The 18720-nt window shown below is 43.1% G+C and overlaps 2 protein-coding genes across 4 annotated transcripts in view; one reads left to right on the top strand and one right to left on the bottom strand.

Moving 5' to 3' along the window:
- ncoa3 (nuclear receptor coactivator 3) overlaps positions 1–11528 on the top strand; it is a 35129-nt gene extending 23601 nt beyond the window's left edge. For both annotated transcript variants that reach the window (XM_087840573.1, XM_087840574.1), the window contains 20 exons: positions 93–253; positions 1535–1635; positions 1866–2040; positions 2174–2365; positions 2971–3057; positions 4541–4684; positions 5113–5260; positions 5355–5899; positions 6496–7463; positions 7586–7703; positions 7814–8050; positions 8264–8476; positions 8613–8730; positions 8863–9028; positions 9150–9515; positions 9669–9764; positions 9868–10099; positions 10189–10381; positions 10506–10701; positions 10793–11528. In XM_087840573.1, coding sequence (XP_087696699.1) covers positions 93–253; positions 1535–1635; positions 1866–2040; positions 2174–2365; positions 2971–3057; positions 4541–4684; positions 5113–5260; positions 5355–5899; positions 6496–7463; positions 7586–7703; positions 7814–8050; positions 8264–8476; positions 8613–8730; positions 8863–9028; positions 9150–9515; positions 9669–9764; positions 9868–10099; positions 10189–10381; positions 10506–10701; positions 10793–10804 — 4468 coding nt within the window. In that variant the 3' untranslated portion in view covers positions 10805–11528. The remainder of the gene's footprint in view (positions 1–92; positions 254–1534; positions 1636–1865; positions 2041–2173; positions 2366–2970; positions 3058–4540; positions 4685–5112; positions 5261–5354; positions 5900–6495; positions 7464–7585; positions 7704–7813; positions 8051–8263; positions 8477–8612; positions 8731–8862; positions 9029–9149; positions 9516–9668; positions 9765–9867; positions 10100–10188; positions 10382–10505; positions 10702–10792) is intronic.
- A 4304-nt stretch (positions 11529–15832) lies between these two features.
- id1 (inhibitor of DNA binding 1, HLH protein) lies at positions 15833–17140 on the bottom strand. Of its 2 annotated transcripts, none has more exons than XM_006784680.3 (2): positions 16662–17140; positions 15833–16426 (listed from the first exon to the last, which is right to left on the bottom strand). In XM_006784680.3, the coding sequence occupies exons 1-2, from the start codon at positions 17016–17018 to the stop codon at positions 16388–16390; spliced, it is 396 nt and encodes a 131-aa protein (XP_006784743.1). In that variant the 5' UTR covers positions 17019–17140; the 3' UTR covers positions 15833–16387. The 2 variants fall into 2 exon arrangements, with proteins under 2 accessions (XP_006784743.1, XP_006784744.1); XM_006784681.3 differs by having other exon boundaries at positions 15833–16423; positions 16662–17064.
- Between the last annotated feature and the right edge of the window lie 1580 nt (positions 17141–18720).

Here is an 18720-nt window from a genome sequence, read left to right as displayed (position 1 = left end):
GCCCTGTATGGCCGTATGGCCTGCATACGGATGGGGCATGGGGAGGTGAGGTTGTCATGGCAACATATCTAATCCCTTTGGTGCCTCAGCAGGTGTGACAAGCGTCGGAGGGAACAGGAGAGCAAGTACATCGAGGAGCTGGCTGAGCTCATCTCTGCCAACCTCTCCAACATTGACAGCTTCAACGTCAAGCCTGACAAATGTGCCATCCTGAAGGAGACAGTGAGGCAGATCAGACAAATCAAGGAGCAAGGTACCACCTTCAGATTACATCTGTACACCCCTCAGTCATGAGCGTACACATATTTAAACAAAAAAGGATCATTTTTGTTTTTGAATTTGTGTATGGAAAGTAAACCGTGGAGAAAGTAAGGATTGTCAAGTACGCTGCTGCAGGACAGATGATGCCAGTGATAAAGTAGTGTGTTTGGTTCATGGCCAGGCCACTTCAGACTGACAGCCAGTTTGGCTGTTTGTATCGCTGGGGGTAAATGAGCACCAGTAATTGAGACCAATCCTTGGTGGTCATGGCTCAAGGCTGTAAGTGACAGTGTGTATCTGTTAGTGCCAAACCCTGTTTCTCTCTGGGAGACTAATGCTACTGGAGACTCAGAAATCAGACCTTATAGAGAGGCACTCCTATCTCAAAGCTATTTTTTTTTTTTTTTTATTAACCATTTTTGCAGATTTTACACAATTGAATACACAGAAGTGAATAACTTCCTCCAAATGTTTTTAGCCTGGTTGCGATTACATCTGTTAGGATAAGGGGGTAAAGAAGAAAGCGAGCAATCATATTGGAATGTACCCAGAGGGTCACAGCTGGTTACTGTGGGTCCTGGCGTTGTGCAGCCAGGTTACCATAGATACAGGATAAGAATGATGGAGGGGCCTCTCCGTTTTTCTTCTCTTTTCTGACTGTTGTCTATTTAACACACCTTTCCCCACCCCAACCCTTGTTTACACATCTTCGTCTTTAGGGTCAATTTCCTTGTTTTGTTATCTTTTCTTTTTCATTTAGGTCAGCAACTGCTGTCTCATCTCTTCTACTGCTACTTTCAGCTACTGAAAGTTTGAAATAGCATTAAATCCAGTGGCATACAGTTTCACATCTTGCTTGTGTTCCAAGTGACCCAGCTATATAGAGTGGTATCTAACAAAGCCTCAGACACATGCTGATTTTAAAAATAGAAAGGCATGCCAACCATGCAGTCATGACTTGTGCTGCCATCTGGTGGCCAGAAAACATATTTATTATACTGTGGGTAATTATACAGACTGATATGTTTTAAGTTGGGTTTTCTTTTTTTTGTTGTTGTTGTTTTGTTTTTGTAATTTTAGATTATGCCTCAGTATGATGTACAAAAACAAAGTAAAAGTTGTTGTACTACATGGGGAAAATATACAGGTCATGCACCAAGTTGTCCCAAGAATTCAAACTAATCTTGTTGATTTACACAGTGGAAGTTATTTTCAACAGAACTGTAAAATTATTATCGTTACCAACAGTGCAGTGTGCCTCATTTGTTTTCAGGAAAGAGTTCTTGCAGTGATGACGATGTTCAGAAGGCGGATGTTTCCTCCACTGGTCAAGGGGTCATTGACAAGGACCATCTGGGGCCACTGCTCCTACAGGTCAGTTTGGGGACGATCACTCGGGGGCAAAAGAGTAACACCAATTAGCTCCCCCTCCATATGTTGGATCTGTGCTTTGGTGACATTGCTGACATGTAGCTGATAAAAATGTCTCAGCTGGTTTCTTTTTACACAGACAAAGCAGTAATAATTAAAAAAAACTAATGTTATTTGCATTGATGGGCCTTCACTCAATTTGGCTCTCCTTTCTTCTGCCCTTGCTCTTTTAGGCCTTGGACGGCTTTCTCTTTGTAGTTAACCGGGAGGGCAGCATTGTATTTGTATCGGACAATGTGACCCAGTACCTGCAGTACAAGCAGGAGGAGCTGATCAACACCAGCGTGTACAATATCATCCATGACGAGGACCGAGAGGAGTTTCACAAGAATCTGCCCAAGTCTAATGGTGAGACACGAGTGTTTATTATTTTTGTGCAAGCACATTTAAGATGCATAAAACAAAATAACACACACATAAATGATGGATCACTTGCACACGTGGTTATCTTTTTTTTTTTTCTTTTTTTTTTGCATCACAGCACCCAATGGAGCATCGTGGGGTGGAGAGGCACCTCGTCAGAAGAGCCACACGTTCAACTGTCGCATGCTGGTCAGCTATGTTCACGGTCAGACTCATGGACTGCCAGAAGAAAGAGCGGGAGGCCAACGCTATGAGACTATGCAGTGTTTTGCTCTCACTCAGCCCCGGGCCATGATGGAGGAGGGAGATGGCAAGTCATTGTTTATAAGCTTGTTTTGTTTTTTTAGTATTAGAGCCACATTAAGAAAATAAATAATAATTAGTGTCCATTTTTAGACTAAAGTCAAAATTTCGAGCTTACACTCGAATTAGCATTTTGGTAAAAAGTCAAAATTTGAAGATTACAGTTGTTATTTCAAGCCAAACAATTGCCACAGCTCCTATACTCTCTACAAATTGCATTGTGTAGATGAGTTAGTGAAACTATTTGATCAGCTCTCTTATTGTGTCTTGTGACATGCATCCTCTTTATTGCACAAGGGTGTAACTATCGGTATCTTTCCATCTGTTTACTGCCAGACATGTCAAGTTTGTGTGGGTTATTCTTTTTCCCTTCTGACCACATGCAGCTTTCTGCACCATCTTTAACATCCTTATGTTTATACTCATTCGTACCATACTTTTGTTTAAAATTTGTGGTTTAAAACCAGATGTACTCTCATTACCTTTTGCCTTATTTGGCTTCCTCTTAAATATTCCAAATGGTTCTGTATCCATAAACAAAATAGTAACTGTCCCATTCTGCCTCCACTGTAGTTACATGAGGATTTAACATGGCGCTGTGTCTTTCCTCAGATTTGCAGTCATGTATGATATGTGTGGCACGACGCATCACTGCAGTAGAGAGGACAGAGAGGTTTAGCACTCGTCATGAACTGTCTGGTAAGTGTTTGCTGTATCATGTGTAATGGAGAAACCTGAGAATTAAAAAAATAATAATAATAATAAAAATTAAGTACATTTGGGGGAAAAATGCATTTTAACCAGCTACAGCGACAAGGCTTATATTATTTTTCATACTGTGAGTTTCTGTGTTTCTCTGTGTGTCATCGTGGAACACATACTGGAGCAAGACATAACACAAAGCCCACTCGAACACTTTTCCAGCTCTTGTTTGTGCAATAGCATTGCAGTCATGCACAGTATACTCACAAAGCTTGTGTGTAGCTAAAAATAAAGCATAGTTGTTATTGTTTTTCACATAGTGAGTCTGTCTCTGTGCGAGTGTAATTTTGGCTAAATTTGGCTGTGGAGACCCAGACTGCAGCAGGAATTACCACAATCTCTGAATACGTCTGTCTGTGGACAGATTTAGTCAACAGGAGACTGTAACAGCTGTAAAACAGACACACACTCTACTGCTTCAGTTAGTTGACATCAAAGTGATTGTGATCTGATGAGATCTTATTTAATGTTTTTTTGGTTTGGGTTTTGTTTTTTTCATTTTTTTAAATAGAAGTATATTGAAGCTCTACAGCAAACAGGACCTACAAAAGTTTTTTCTGTGTGTGTGTGTGTGTCATGCACTATTCTTTCATGATTTCTGGCAATATAAGGAACGTGAAGAATTGGTCAGTTCAAGCTTTACGGTGCTAGAAACATCCATGGATTTGGATTTGATAGCAACAAACAGTTGCTGCAGATGTGTCAGCTGCACATCCATGATGTGACTCTCCTGTTTCACCACATCCCAAAGATGCTCCGTTGGGCTGAGATCTGGGGACTGTGAAGGTCATATGAGTACAGTGACCTTCTTGTCATGTTCAAGAAACCAGTTTGCGATGATTTGAACTTTGTGACATGGCACATGCTGGAAGCAGCCATCAGAATACGGGTACGCTGTGGTCATAAAAGGATAGACTATTTCAGGCCATTCTCTGTAAACCCTAGAGATAGTTGTGTGGGAAAATCCCAGTAAAACATCAGTTTCTAAATTACTCAGACCAGGCCATCTGGCACCCACAACCATGTTACATTCAGAGTCACTCAATCGACCTTTCTTCTCCATTCTGATGCTTGGTTTGAACTCCAGCAAGTTGTTTTGACCATATCCAAATGTCTAACGAGTTTACATGGACAATGCAATAAGTTCATTGTGACTGGCTGTTTAGCTGTACGTGGGGTACACAATACAGTGTCCGTGTTTTGTTTTGTTAAGCACAGCAGCTGTGCATAACAAAATTATTTTAAATTTAATGAATATTATAAATTATGTAGGTGGTGCTACAGAATAAATCCACCCATGTCACAAATATGAACAGTTAAGCAATGTTATTTAGAAATGTCTGTATTATATAAACATGGACTAAACCGAAAGCTTCTTTCTCCTCAACACCACTAGCTCACTTGGGATTTTCTGTTGTAGGTAAACTGATTGAAATTGAACAGCAGAACTCTCTTCACACGACCATGCGCCCAGGGTGGGAAGACCTGGTTAGACGCTGCTTGCAGATGTTCATCCATCGAAGTGAGGGACAGCCGTGGTCCTTCAAACGCCACTACCAAGATGGTATGCATTTCTGATTCTCCATTACTATATATGTGTGCTGTAACATCTTTTGTTTGGTTGCTCTTAGACATGTCATCTTATTACAATCTTTGTTTTGTAGGTTAAGGCTCCTTGTACATAGATAAGAGGGTAACAACACTAATAACAATCTTACTCTAGCAAAAGACATGAGCTATGTAGCTCAACTTTCTGGGGTGTATAGCTATTGACCATGCAGGGTGCCTTGGCCATAGTAAACAGTGAATGATCTCTATGCTGACTTTATAATATTAAAGGTCTTGCTGAAGAGGGGACTGTATGGCAGCTGGTTTATTACCTATGGATGTTTTAATATTCGTAGTATGTTTAGTTTTTGTTTTTGTTTTTTTTTTTTGTCAGCTATTTTGGTAGAGTGACATTGTTTTTTCTCTTCTTTTTTCTTGCTCCAGCTTTCCATAATGGCCATGCGGAGACACCGCTGTACCGGTTCTCACTCTCAGATGGAACCCCTGTCACAGCTCAAACAAGAAGTGACCTCTGCAGGAATCCCAGCACAAATGAACCACACTCTTTCCTCTCCACACACCTGCTGCAAAGGTGCAAATTGTCTAATGAACAATATGATTTCATCATCTGTTTTATTCCTTTCTACAGCTTAATCATTGTTCTGTTTTCATTTGTATTTTTGTAGGGAGCATAATGGTTATCGGGGGAACCGTGGTGGTGGCATGAGGCCTCAGACCATGGGTATGAACAACCCCAACCAACAGATGAACATGGGCCCAGGAGGTGGGATGGCCATGAACAGGGGCTACGGTATGACTGAGCAGGGCAACGTGCCACAAAGAGGAGTGCCGCCGTACGCTGGGGGCAACCGGATGAATCAAATGAGTCCCATGCATCATTCTATGCATCAAATCAATTCCATGCATCAGATGAACAACATGGGTCATATGAATCAGATGAATTCCATACATCCAATAAATCCCCCCATGAACTCAATGAACCAAATGGGGTCCATGAATCAGATGGGCCATCATGGTATGCATCAGCAGCAGCAACAGCAGCACCAGCATCAGCAGATGGCCCCGTTCCATGGACCTGGAGGTGGACCTGCAGGTGCAGGGTATGGGATGGGAATGACGAGCCCTCCCCAAGCCAGTCCTGGGATAAATTGTCCTCCACACAACGTCATGGGTTCCCCAAGAGTCCGAGTTAGCCCCTTCTCTCCCGGAGGTATGAGCCAACTATTCTGAAACGGCCGAATTTAAAACAAAATTGAATATAGTGGTATGAAAAAATATTTCCCCAATTCCTGATTTTTGTTGTTGTTGTTTTTTGTATATTTCTCACACTTGCGTGTTTTAAATTAATTATTTAAAAGTAAAATTGAAAAATCAGACAAAGATAACGACACTAAATACAAAATGCAGTTTTTAAATAATGATTTCATTCATTAAAATTCAGTAAAATTGACCCAACCCTACCTAGCCCCACGTGAAAAGTAATATTCTCCATAAATCATGAATTAACGGTGATAAACCACATTTTTTGGAAAGCTGTGTTCAGTTTCACCAGCCACACCCAGGCCTGATTACTGCCAGACCTGTTGAGTCAAGAAGTTGCTTATATAGAATGTGCCTAACAAAGTGAAACAGTCTAAAAGATTGCAAAAAGCAACACACCATGAACTGTAGGCCTCACTTGCTCCAGTTTTTTTTCCAGGAAAGAAGAAATCAGCTTGTTAACTGTACTTTAGTTATAAATAGTTAAAACTTTATTTTTTATTTGGTGTGTGTTCAGTAGATTTACTCTGGTTGTGTCCTTTGTAGGTATGAACTCTCCCATGAGCTCCACTCATGCCGGTAACTCAGGAGGTGGAGGAGGAGCTACCACCTTCTCCAGCAACTCATTGAATGCCCTTCAAGCCATTAGTGAGGGAGTGGGCAATCCAATGCCTTCCCCACTCACTTCTCCTCCTCCTCACAAGCCCGACAGCTCCCCAAGCATCAACTCTACCAATCAAGCAGCAGGGGGACCCTGTAAAACTTCCCTCCCAGCCTACTCGGACTCCAGGAGCCCAGGCAGCTCACTGGGGACTGGTGGAGAGCAGCAATCGCAGCAGCACCCACACACCCCCACCAGTGAGGGCCCTCCTGACAAGCCAGACAGTCAGGCCAGCAGAGAGGCAAGTCTGGGTGTGGGAGAAACCAACAGACGGGTTCCCGACACAAAGTGCCACAAGAAGCTTTTGCAGCTCCTCACATCTCCTACAGATGAGCTCCACACAGCAAGCTCCGGGCCCAGCTCTACACCTGAGAGTAAAGATGCAACAGCTGGTGTCACTAGTCCCTCCTCCTCCACAGGAGTGTCATCCTCTACGAGCGGCAATCATGCTGCTGTTTCCTCCTCTGGTAGCACAGGAAATGTAAATAACCAGTCACTGCAGGAAAAACACAAGATTCTCCACAAGCTCCTGCAGAATGGGAATACTCCTGATGAAGTGGCTCGCATCACAGCTGAGGCCACAGGAAAAAGCAGCTTGGATTCTGGGGCACCAGAGCCAGGGCCTGCCACCAGTGGAGTGGTTAGGGGGTCAGAATCAAAGCAGGAGCAGCACAGCCCTAAGAAGGAGAAGCCCAATGCCCTCCTTCACTACCTCCTGAATAAGGATGACTCTAAAGAAGTGGGGGAGATAAAACCAAAGGATCTGGATGGGAAAGGTGCTCAGGGGCCAGGGGTCACCAGCTCTGATCACCATAACATAGAAAGCAAGGTCAAGTTGGAGCCAGCTGATGAGGTAGGGCTTTGGCTCAAAATCTCTCTTGCATGCATGTTCTCAAATACATCTTCTCAGACATTGTTTCTGATCCTTCCTGTTTTGTTTTGTTTTTTTTGTTTTTTTTATTTTCCATGTTTTAGACCCTGGAGACCATTCTAGGTGTTCCCAGGAACAACCCCGGCTTCTTCCCTGACTCAGATCCCAGAGCTGGGAAGGAAACTGGAAACAAACAGGGAAATATTCCAGACAGTTTACATGGTACGTCAGTCAGTATAATCAAGTGCATCATGTGATTTGACTCAAGTGCTGAGCAGTAATACACAGAAGAGTGTGAAGGGACCTTAAACCTGGTTTTGTATTTGTTTCAGATGGAGAGAGAGCCCCCATTCTTCCAAGTCCGCGTGTTGCCTATCAAAGAGCCTTGTCCTTGGATTCCAAACCCATGAGCGGAGAGGGAGGAATGGGAGGCGGTCTGGCTACAAGAAGAAATATTTCCTCTTCCACAATGGTCAAACAAGAGAACATGGACGTTCCAATCCGAGGAGCTGTGCCTAATGGCTATCCTGCAGGCATGAGTGTGTGTCCACCAAGAGGCAATCCTACAAGTAACTTAAGCACTTACTTCCTAAAATATCTAATATCTCCAAGTTTTCTCTGAATACCTGTGTCCAACAGAATAAACTGCATGAGAAATTTTTTTTGAGTTCTAGTTACTTTAACATTTTTAGTTAGAGCCACCATCTTTAACGCACAGAAGCTACTCCCTTGACTAACAACACCCAGTAATGAAACACTGTATATTTTCCTATGTTATTCAGGAGGCATGGGCAGAGGCATGGGTATTCCTCAGCGCCCTCCCATGGCAGGGCCAGGGGAATGGGGGATGCAGAGATCCAGCGGCAGCCCTGTAGCTGGACCAGGACACCCTGGCATGGGTCGCTCTGGTCCACTGGGAGGACCCTTAATAAACCGCTCCATCAGTGCACCGGGAAACACCAGATCTATGCTGCAGCAGCAGCTCATGGATATGGGTATGTCACATGTCTCTGTTGTAGACTGAACCTAAAAAAATGCCCTTAATTTGTGTGCAACATACTAACATGACTATTTAAAAGCTTTCTGTTAAGTGCATTGTGAACCATACATGCATTTCTATCATGTCTCTAGGTAACAGTGATGCTAATGTAGGCATGAGCTCTTTTTCTGGGCACGGTCCCCCACCTCAGTCGCCCTCCTGGCCTGACTCTGCCATGGGAATGGAGAGACCACAGAATAACATAAACAGGTGAACCTTCTGCACCAATCCCACATTTATCTTGTCTTGTATTAGATGTCGAGCTGAGCTCAGCAGCTAACATTGTTAGACTCTGAAGGTGACATTTTCAAAACTTGTTATGTTTTTTGGTTTGGTGTTTAGGGACCCATTTGCACACCCCCTGGAAGAACTGTTGGGGCCTCTGCCCAATAGTGAAGGGCCAAGTGATGAACTTGTAGACCAGTTGGACTCTCTGCTCAAGGCTGCTGATGTCAGTACTCTTCAGGAGATAGACCGAGCTCTAGGCATCCCTGAAATCGTAGGCCAGGTAGGAGACACACTTAAGTCATGACTTCACAGTGCCATTGTTAGAACCACTTTTGGCTTAACATGCACAGTAGTTCTAGTAAAGTTTAGTCCACTAACAAACCAACATCTCTGTACGCCAGGCCCAGGGACCTGAGGGCCTTCAGCACAGCCAAGATCAAAGCCAGGGTCCTTGCCCACCACCATCGGGGCCATTCCCAGGGCCTGATACCTCCTTAGGCATGGATCAAAAACCCATGTATGGCCAAGGCTACCCAGGCCCCCCCTCAATGGGCATGCAGCCTGGATATGGTGGCAATGCAATGCAAGGCCAGTCACCTGGAACCTTCAGTCCCATGATGAATCAGATGGGGCAGCCAGGGGGTTTTCCTGGCATGCCAGGCATGGGGGGTATGGGCAACCCCCGCGCAAACATGCCAAGACCTCGCATGATGACTGCCAACAAGCCTCTGAGACTTCAACTACAGCAGAGACTACAAGGACAACAGGTAATCTCTCTATGACACACTTTTTTAAAGGTAGTCTTCCAGGCTTCCAACTTGTTTCTTTGAATTCTGTCTTCTTGTGTGTTTGTTAAATATGGATGTGAAAAAATAGTATAAAGGAATAACAAGCTGTATTTATCTCATCTCACCCGGCAGTTTATGAACCAGGCACGACAAGCTGTAAAGATGGAAAGTACCCCTGGAGGAAACCCTGTCATACGCACAGGCATGCAACCTGGCATGGGTGGTCAGGTGTGTAGACAGTACTTTATCTGTAATGTAGCGTGCGTTCACTCGACACAGCAGCAAAGCTCCAACTTACTTATTTAACACTGAGCATTGTTGTTCTCTGCAGCCGGGTTTCTTGAGTGCCCAGGTGTTAGCTCAGCGCAGAGAGTTGCAGTTAAGAAGGCAGCGGATGATGATGATGATGCAGCAACAGCAGCAGCAGCAGCAAGGTCAGGGGGCAGCAGGTACCTTCAGCCCTCCTCCTAATGTCACAGCACCAACAGGCATGGATAATCCAATGGGGCCCCCGCCCATGAACCAGCCTGGACAGCAGGCTTTCAACTATGGAGGCAACTACGGTGAGTTGACTGAGACAGAGCCAGCTGTCTGTATCCTTTGTCATATCCTCCTGAAGTTTCACACTCAACAACTGTTGCACTATTTGCAGGGATGAACCAGCAGGGGGACCCAGCCTTCATGACTCCAGGTTGCAGCCCACCAGGAAATATAATGCCAGGAAGAATGGGAGGCCCACCACAGAATGCAATGATGCCAGGAATGCAGGGAAATCCACAGGGAGGGCACTCGTACCCATCTGGAGACTTAAAAGGATGGCCGCAGGGTGGAATGCCACGTAACATGTATGCTGCATCAGGCTTTCTTTAGTCATCAGTTGTTTAAGTGTTACTTAACAGAAACGTTCCTGAGCACTTCTCAAAATCAAGTTACAGTAGTAATTTACTTTTCATTTTTCTCCTTGTCTAGGTCCTATCCTCAACAGTTCCCTCAGCAGGGCAATCAGGGCCAGTTTGGACCCATGATGATGAACAACTCTATGGGGGGACCCGGGCCAGTCAGCGGGGCTGGTGCAGGACAGATGGCTCAAATGCCAGGACAGATGCAGGGTCAAATGGGAATGAACTCCATGGGGATGGGCCGGATGCCAATGGGACCTGACCAGGTGGATAATTTTAGGGTCTCACATGTGTTTCAGCTGCTGCTCGGAGGATTTCCGTTTGTAACCGTCTGTCTGCTTTGTGTGTTTTATGCAGAAGTATTGCTGAGGACCTGTGGCTCATGACAGAGTCTGGACCTTTCAGCTGTGGCAGATTTAGCCGAACAAGGAGAGGAACTGGACGCAGACGCACACACACATTCACCACACACACACACACACACAGTAGAGTTCCCCCAGCATAAATTTTGACACAAAGAACTCAGCACAACATGCTGCTCGCCCTAGAGGGTGTGGGCTGCAAGGACAAATGATTTGTGCTAGGTTTCATGCGCACACATGTATACAGAAATCCGATATGGCTGTGTGTTTGCACGTGCGTTTGTGTGTGACCTGAAGCTGTCAGGCAGCATTCAGCGTCACAGCCAGACTGCAGAACAGGACTACGGTACAACTGGCTGTGGCTGCACTTTACCACAAGGCTTCTGTTTCGGGGGTGAGAGATTGATGCAATATTTCTTCATTACAGCCTTACTAGAGATTCAATGCCTTCACAACAATGTTTTGTTTTTTTTCTTCCTTATCCTTTGGATGCGCCTCATTCTAAAGTCATTGGAAGCTATAAGCACACAGTTTACTATGTTATGCAGATTGGAGCAATAACTCTTGCCTTTACGCTTTAGACTGTACCTGAGCATCATAATCCCTGTTAAAAGCAAACAAATGGTACTGCAGTATTAGATGTCTCAAATGTTCTCTGTGAATATGAATTGTAAATATTCTACAATATATTATCAAACATGCTTTTTAAAGGCCCGTTCTTGCACAAAGTATGAGACCTGGTTGTATTTTTGTGTCCCATAGGTCAATGCTGATCTGATTAATTTCCTTTTTTTTTTTTTTTTCATTTACAGAATGCTTTTTAATTTTCAAAACAAAACAATAAGGTTATGTATTACGTTTTTAGGCACTTTTTAACTTGCGACGAGTATCTGATGCGTTGAAGGTTTGAGCTTTGACGTCATCAGATGTTTTAAGGGAGGGCGGTGAGAGTAAATTCATCTGGGTCGGGATATCAAGACTCCAAACCATCCGGTTTTTGTTTTTGCGGGGAGCTGTGTGGGGATTTCTCTGCAGTACGGTTAAAGCAGGAACACGGATTCCTCAATTCACCTAACAAGCATGGTTCTTGCAGTGTTCCCCCCTCCCAGGAGCAGTAGCAGCTCTGTCAGTCCAGCTTTTTTTTTTCTTCTTCTTCTTCTTCTTATTATTCACACCATGTTCTGTTTCGACTGTTATCAGCTCACTGAATCTACCTTTTCAACATGCGCAATCCAAAGATGTTTTTCCACATGTATAGTTTCTGAGGTTTCTGGTGTACATTTTTTACATTGTGTTATATTATTCTGATGGTAAATGGGTACATATCATTGGATCTGTTTGGATGGTTATGGACATGAGATGGGTTGTTCCACAGTGGGAAAGTGAGGTGCAGTGGGGAGAGGACTGGAAAAAAAAAACACGCATGTTTTGTTGTGATGTAGAAAAAAACAAAACAAAAAAAAAAACATCCACTTTAAGACATATCAATATCTCATCTATTTTTCAGGAAACAACTTCATCTTGTGTCCAGACTTTGTTACTTCAGGAGAAAAAAAAATGAAAAAAAAGAGAAATATCTTGAAGTTTGAATGAAGTGCAAAAAAGAGGCAGGAGATCATTTGGTTTGTTTTTCTTTCTTTGGAGGTAAGATAAGCTGTTATTTTACAGGATGTATATTACAGATTTTTTTTTTTTTTTTCTCTGTTGATGTTGATATTGATATAAAATACAAATTTCTATTTAAACACTCCTGGCTCTGGCTCTCCAATTATTTACTGTTTATAAGCTGTGATGCCTGTGTGCAGTTCTCTACACGTCAGTAAATATCAGCGGGTGTGCTGCGTTGTCAGAATGATTAGTTTAATCGTACAAAACGAATGCGAGGAGGAGGGGCGCTTCTGCTGTCAAGTTACTGAAACTAAGACATGAAGGATTTGGTGTTCTGTTAGGCTTTTCTTGTATTTTCAGTATCACACTCTAGTCAAGTAGAAAACTTGGAAACGGTTTCCATTTTCAGGGCATAAAGAAATAAAGTTTGTGGGCTTATTTTCTTTCTTAAATACTTAAGCTATGTGACATAAAGAAGGACAATAATGATAAAAGAAAACTTCCAATTACAAAACAATACCATATTTTAGAAATGAGTCAATGAAAGTAAATGGATTCATGGATTCCTGAATAAGTATTGCATTGTACAGCAAAATATTTTACACTGAGAGGGCTTCTGTAAGGGGGGGATCATTCTTTTTAAAAGAACGATGCAGTTCAACATGGTTCTAACGCAAAATGTTAAACTCATGACTTTAAAGCCATTTCAAATTTACAATCCTTGTCCCCAGTTAAGTTTTCACATCCACAATAAACAAAGTTTTACAGTTTTCAGTTGATAAATTTGATTTCATGGTTCCTTCCCCCACTTTGGATGTATAGACTGACTCTTTGCAAATTTATCAACATTCAGTTATTAATGTGCAATCTGCGTAAAGCAAAAATACTTAATGTTTATAACAAAGTATCAGTTTGTAGTTTCTGTGAAATGCTTTGGTGTAAAAGAGAATGGTTGAATGGTTTTGGTTGAAGGAGCTGATCGATCTCTGGATGGTCGAGCACGTCATCACAACTTTCTCAAGTACTTCTGACCGGACAGGAAGTGTGGAAACAGAGTGATATTTACATATGAAATCACATTCCCTGCTTTGCTCGCTGAATTCCACTGTTTATAATAATGCATCCCAAAGTTCCTTTGTTACAGCAAGTTCAATTAAACTATGTATCAAAGGGTGTAACTAAGCAGAATCATGTGTAACTCGACAAAACAAAGAAAAATGTGACCAAAGAAAGGAGCTAATGGGGTCAAAACTAATCTGAAATCAAAATCCAAACAAAGAAAGTAAAATAAGTACACAAATGATCAACACTGATCAGTCTGACAAGAAGAAACAAAGCTCTGCTGCAGAAGTGCATACAGAGTTTGTAAAGTGTGCACATGCCTTTATATATATATATAGAAATTAAATGCCTGCTTTTCTTTGGGTCTAAAAGTTGTGTTTGAATCAAAACACCTGGGGGGTTTAGATGAGAGAGGACTCTTTGGTTAAATTGTTATCATCTTATCCACAACTGAAACATTAAGACACTTAAGCCACAGGAAAATACTGCTATATTTAAAGTATTACTGAAAAGAAAACCAGTAACTGGAGTGTAAGTGGAAAACGGCCTGTAAGTTCCCCTTATCTGCAGTAACTGAGCAAAACTTTTCATTTCTGCTAATGCACTGTAATATGTTCATAAACAAAGTGAGAGTGAGTGGTTCTGATCTGCATCCTCATATTTTATTACTGATTCTTGCAAGACTTGGTGATCCTTTGTTTTTGATTCTATAATTAGTCATGTTTACATGTTTTAAATTAAAGATCACAGGTGTGGAATCAGTTTAGCAGTAAGTCAAAAGCAAAGGTATAATGGAAAAGGGCAAGTACTCGGAAACAATAGAGTAAAGTTCATTTATCGCAGTACAGTAAGCTCCTTCGTCTCTAAAAACACGCCATACTGTGTAAATGTGATATGTGTAATGTTTGCCACACGATGGCGCTGTTGTCTTCCTCTATCATCCTTGACACACGTACACAGCGGATAATCAAGACTTGCAATGTTTCTCATGCTCGCCAGAGGACAATAGAGTGCGGGAGATGGAGGCAGGGGTTTGATGATGATTTATGTTTATTGACTCTGGGATTAAAGTGATAACTGTTATTAAGACTGAGGCCAAAATCCTCGACACAGTCCCGACTGGATTTAACGGTAATTTAAAAAAAGTACAAACTTCTTATTGAGGCTGCCCGGCCCAGAGATAATGTTACATGTGTTTAACAGTTTAACTGCTAAGTAATATCATAAATGATGGAAAAAGTGTTAAATAAGTCCACCCGTGGAAGCTTCTCCTAGAACTAAAACAGTGTAGTTGTTTTTTTCCCCTTGTTTTCTTTCCTCTTTTAAGTATATATAGCAAACTTATGGCATACGACTGTACTGTGGGAATCTCTATCCGACAAACTCTCTCTGTCTCTCCCTCTCTCTCTCTCTCGGTGTTGGCGTGTTTCCCGGCCCATCTGCGGCCTGGCCTGTGGATTACTGTTTGTTAATGTTTCAATCAGCTGTGTGTTGAGGAATGTGGAGCTATTTAACCTGAACTTCCCCAGGTGTGCCGAGGCGCCGCTCAGTCTGGGCCCCGCCGCCCTCCCCTGCCCTTGGCACAAAGCTATCACACAAACACAATCACACACTGGCCACGCCGGGGCTGCAGCTGTGCGCATCGCACCGCAGGGAAATGGGAAAAACATTGCACCAGGGAGACAGAATAAATCTTATAACGAATCGCCTCGCCAAAGCCATTTAACTCCTTCGGTGCCGGCAGATTTTTATGTTTTCGACTGCTGATTTACACGATAACATATTGAAACACCATATTTAAATGGATGTTTTATGTAGTGAAGAAAAGCCTTTTGTTTTTATTTATTTGATTTTATCTGCTGATCAATGGGCTTATCTTTGCCACAGAATTCGACAGATGTGGGGGGAATAAATGAAAACCTTCGACAGAACATGTGTGTCACTAATGCGTGGTTTTAATTTAAAGTTTATGTCAAGACTGTATCTGTAAGGATACTTAAATGTGTAGATTTAAAGTGTGACTTCCTCTTGTAATGTGATACTTTAATGGCTTTTAGTGAGTCAAATTACCAATTAAACTGGCTGTGAACCAATAGGTTTACCACCAGCTTTGGTTTTTACGTTACTTGAAAGTAGGTGTAGCACTTGACTGTGACAACTAGTTTACGCTCTCCTAAATAAGAATATATTAGTGTACTTGTGTGATTTATTGGAATGCTAATAAGGCTTTAAAGGTCATCATAGCGTAATCACCATGCAGTGTTATTTTTCACAGTTACAGCTCCCAGCAACGAAACATCCCAGGTATAGCACGTGAGTCAGATACTTTCTCACTCCCGCACACAGACACAGTGACACAGAGGGATCTTGTTCAAAAATAATGATCTTGTTTTAATAAAAACACCAAATAATGTACATTGTAAGAAAACAATATCTTCACATATTGTGGCATTGTAATATACAATACAGTTTGTCGCTCAGGAATCTGAGAAATTAACTTTTTTTTCTTTTTAAATCTTTTACAAAAAAATGTTGAATCCTCTACATGGTTTACACAAAATACAAAGAGCAGTAACAGAAACGTTAGCTTTCTTTAGAAACTCTGCAAGCAACGGGCGATACCGGTTGCGCTGAACTTCTCTTGGTCCCCTGGCTAACCCAGTCTATATCTGGACACTCTCTGTTCATCTTCCTCTCGTCCCGTGACCCTCTTATAAATCGAGAACCGTTAAGCGACAAAAGAGAGGCTCGTCGCCGTAGAATGTCCACACAACTTGTTATCTAACACTGGGAGTACGAAACGTCCCTACACAGTTCAAGGTTGTAATTCTTGATGCGGTTCGAGAAGTCACATCAAGTAGCCTTGTTCATCCCCTCGCTGTGGTTGATGTGATGTGATGGGGCGATGCTCCAAGAGCTCTTAACGACACATGATCCTGTCATCTGAGCATCCGTTCTGCTGGAAGAAGAAAGTAGGTTGATTAGTACAACGCAGGTATATATACATAAATATATATTTTTAGCAAAACACACGAGTTGTTATCCATGCGCAAATTGAGCTTTTACGCACGGGCTTGCAAACTTTACGCACGCGCACCGACACTTATATACATGTTTTTATCTGAATGCAAGCAGGTCTGTTTGGACTATTGCCCATTCCCTGATTCATTCAGTATGAGTGGCGAGATATTTACCTCCACTGAGATGCTGGCGAGCTCCGCGTTCAGGGTGGTAAGCGGCGTGCGGGGCACGCTGCTGACGGTGTGCTGGCGGCTCTTCTCCGGCTCGTCCAGCTCGACCTGCAGGTCCCAGATGTAGTCAATGACGTGCTGCAAGATCTCCACTTTGCTAGCCTTCTTGTTTGTGGGCAGAGTGGGCACGAGCTCCTTCAGTTTGCTGTAGCAGCTGTTCATGTCCTGGAGGAATACGCTCATCTGCTCGTCCAGCAGCGGGATCTTGCACTTGGAGATGGCCAGGCTCTGATCGGACAGGCACCGCACCACGTCCTCGCCTTTGCTCTTCAGGGCACAGGTAGATCCGACAACCTTCATCTTGATTAGTGTAGCTTCCAAAAATCACGAGTAAGAGAAAGAAGAGTTGTTGGTTTGGTCTCCTTTTTCAGGACTGATAGCAACGCAATGTTGACAGTTCGCAACATCCACATGGGCAAACCTCCCCGGCTTTATAAGAAAGTAGACGCCAGGGGCGGAGCCGAATCGTCCAGTTTGAAGGCGGACGGCCAATGGGACAGCTGCGTTTGTATTGATGGGGGCGGTTCAAAACTTCTCTCTCAGCCAGTGACAGGGCTCGGCTGGTTATCGGGATTTACAATCTGTTTGAGGGATGGCGTTACAAATGGAAACAAATGTGTGTCTTTTATGGGTAATATGTGGGAATCCAGCTGTCCACGGCTTGGGGACTCTGCAGGTGTAGATTGCCTGGGGACAGTCAAAGGGTGGTGAATGGTTGGGTATGCGCTGTGAGAATGCGTGTGGGACGGGACGGGATGAATGGAATGAATGGCTAATGATAATTGGGCTACCACAGTGCCTTTTCACAATTGTTGATGCCACTGCAGATGTGGATGACAATAGTACTGTAAAAGTTTAAAGAACTTATTTGGCCGAATAATTCTGGGAAGGAGTAACCTTTTCTAAAAGTGTATTAGGGTTTCATTTTTTCTTTAAGATTTACGTGATTTGCGTGGAATGCAGCGTCGGAACAGTTAAGCGGTTTATTCAGTTTTCCCAATCATTTGCTTATTACTATTCGATGTCACAGTGTTGACCGATTTGGGGGAAAACACGCTCCTAAAATCCTCGCTCTCTTCACTCAAAGCTTTCTTTATGCTCACAAACGGCACTTCTTTGGACGAGCACAGTCTCTTTTTCCTGGCTCTCAGCGTTGAAGGAAGACCAGTGTGAGCATCGGCTTCACGGATTCCTTCACATGTTTCTGCAGTGTGTGCTCAGCCTTGTGTGTGTGTGTGTGTGAATCTGGGTGTGTGTGCGCGCGCGCACTCAGATCGCATCGCTCTGTTCCGAATCTTCCCCCCAGATTGTCCAAACAAGCCCGAGCAGACTGGCAGGCGCCACTGCGGTGACGTCACCCATTCATCCGAGCCTTGACGCCTGTCAGCCTGGCGCCGCTCGGGCGGTCTCCATGGAGACGTTAAACAAGAGAGCGCGCACTCCGGCACTCCTCCATTCACCTGCGTGGCGCGCGGATCCCTGAGAACAAACCGGCTCCGGAGCTTTTGTCGTTCATTTATCACCTTAAAGCAGCGGGATGAGATTACCGCCCCGCGCACCTGCAGAGCAGCTGCTGTCAGCCGGAGCTACAAAGGAGTTAGGACACAAACTAGCTGTAGCATTCCTTCAAACGACCGACATTCACTACGTTACTATTTTTTTAAAAATGCATGCATTTTATTACATGTGCAGGAATTCCGGTGACCACCGTGTTAGTGAGAACCGGTATGAATGCATCATGCATCTAACGCATTTCTGTTCCCTGTCTGCTATTGTCATGCAAATAATGCAGAAAATCTTAAATTAAAAAAAGCTGATAAAGGAAAATTTGTGCCATTAAGCAAATAGAATGGCCGCTCTAAGCGTCATATTGTTACATAATATTTTACTGTTGATTTATTAATGGAATAATACGTTTTATACAGTGTTTAATAGATGAGTAGAAATAGAAATAGAAAGAAAGTTTTAAGTGTAGCTGGTGTGAAAACTGAGCACACCAGGT

The sequence above is a fragment of the Neolamprologus brichardi genome, chromosome 5, assembly GCF_056152115.1.
Source record: "Neolamprologus brichardi isolate AB-2024 chromosome 5, ASM5615211v1, whole genome shotgun sequence".
In the NCBI taxonomy this organism is placed as follows: Eukaryota; Metazoa; Chordata; class Actinopteri; order Cichliformes; family Cichlidae; genus Neolamprologus; species Neolamprologus brichardi.
Note: the sequence above shows the minus strand (reverse complement) of the source record. Positions and strands in the feature narration are given on the sequence as shown.

Excerpts from the sequence above, each read along its gene's own strand:
- id1 (XM_006784680.3), bottom strand. The coding sequence starts at position 17,018 with ATGAAGGTTGTCGGATCTACCTGTGCCCTGAAGAGCAAAGGCGAGGAC. Across the intron at positions 16,427-16,661 it reads TCGCCAGCATCTCAGTGGAG|CAGAACGGATGCTCAGATGA; the intron begins GTAAATATCTCG and ends TTCTTCTTCCAG.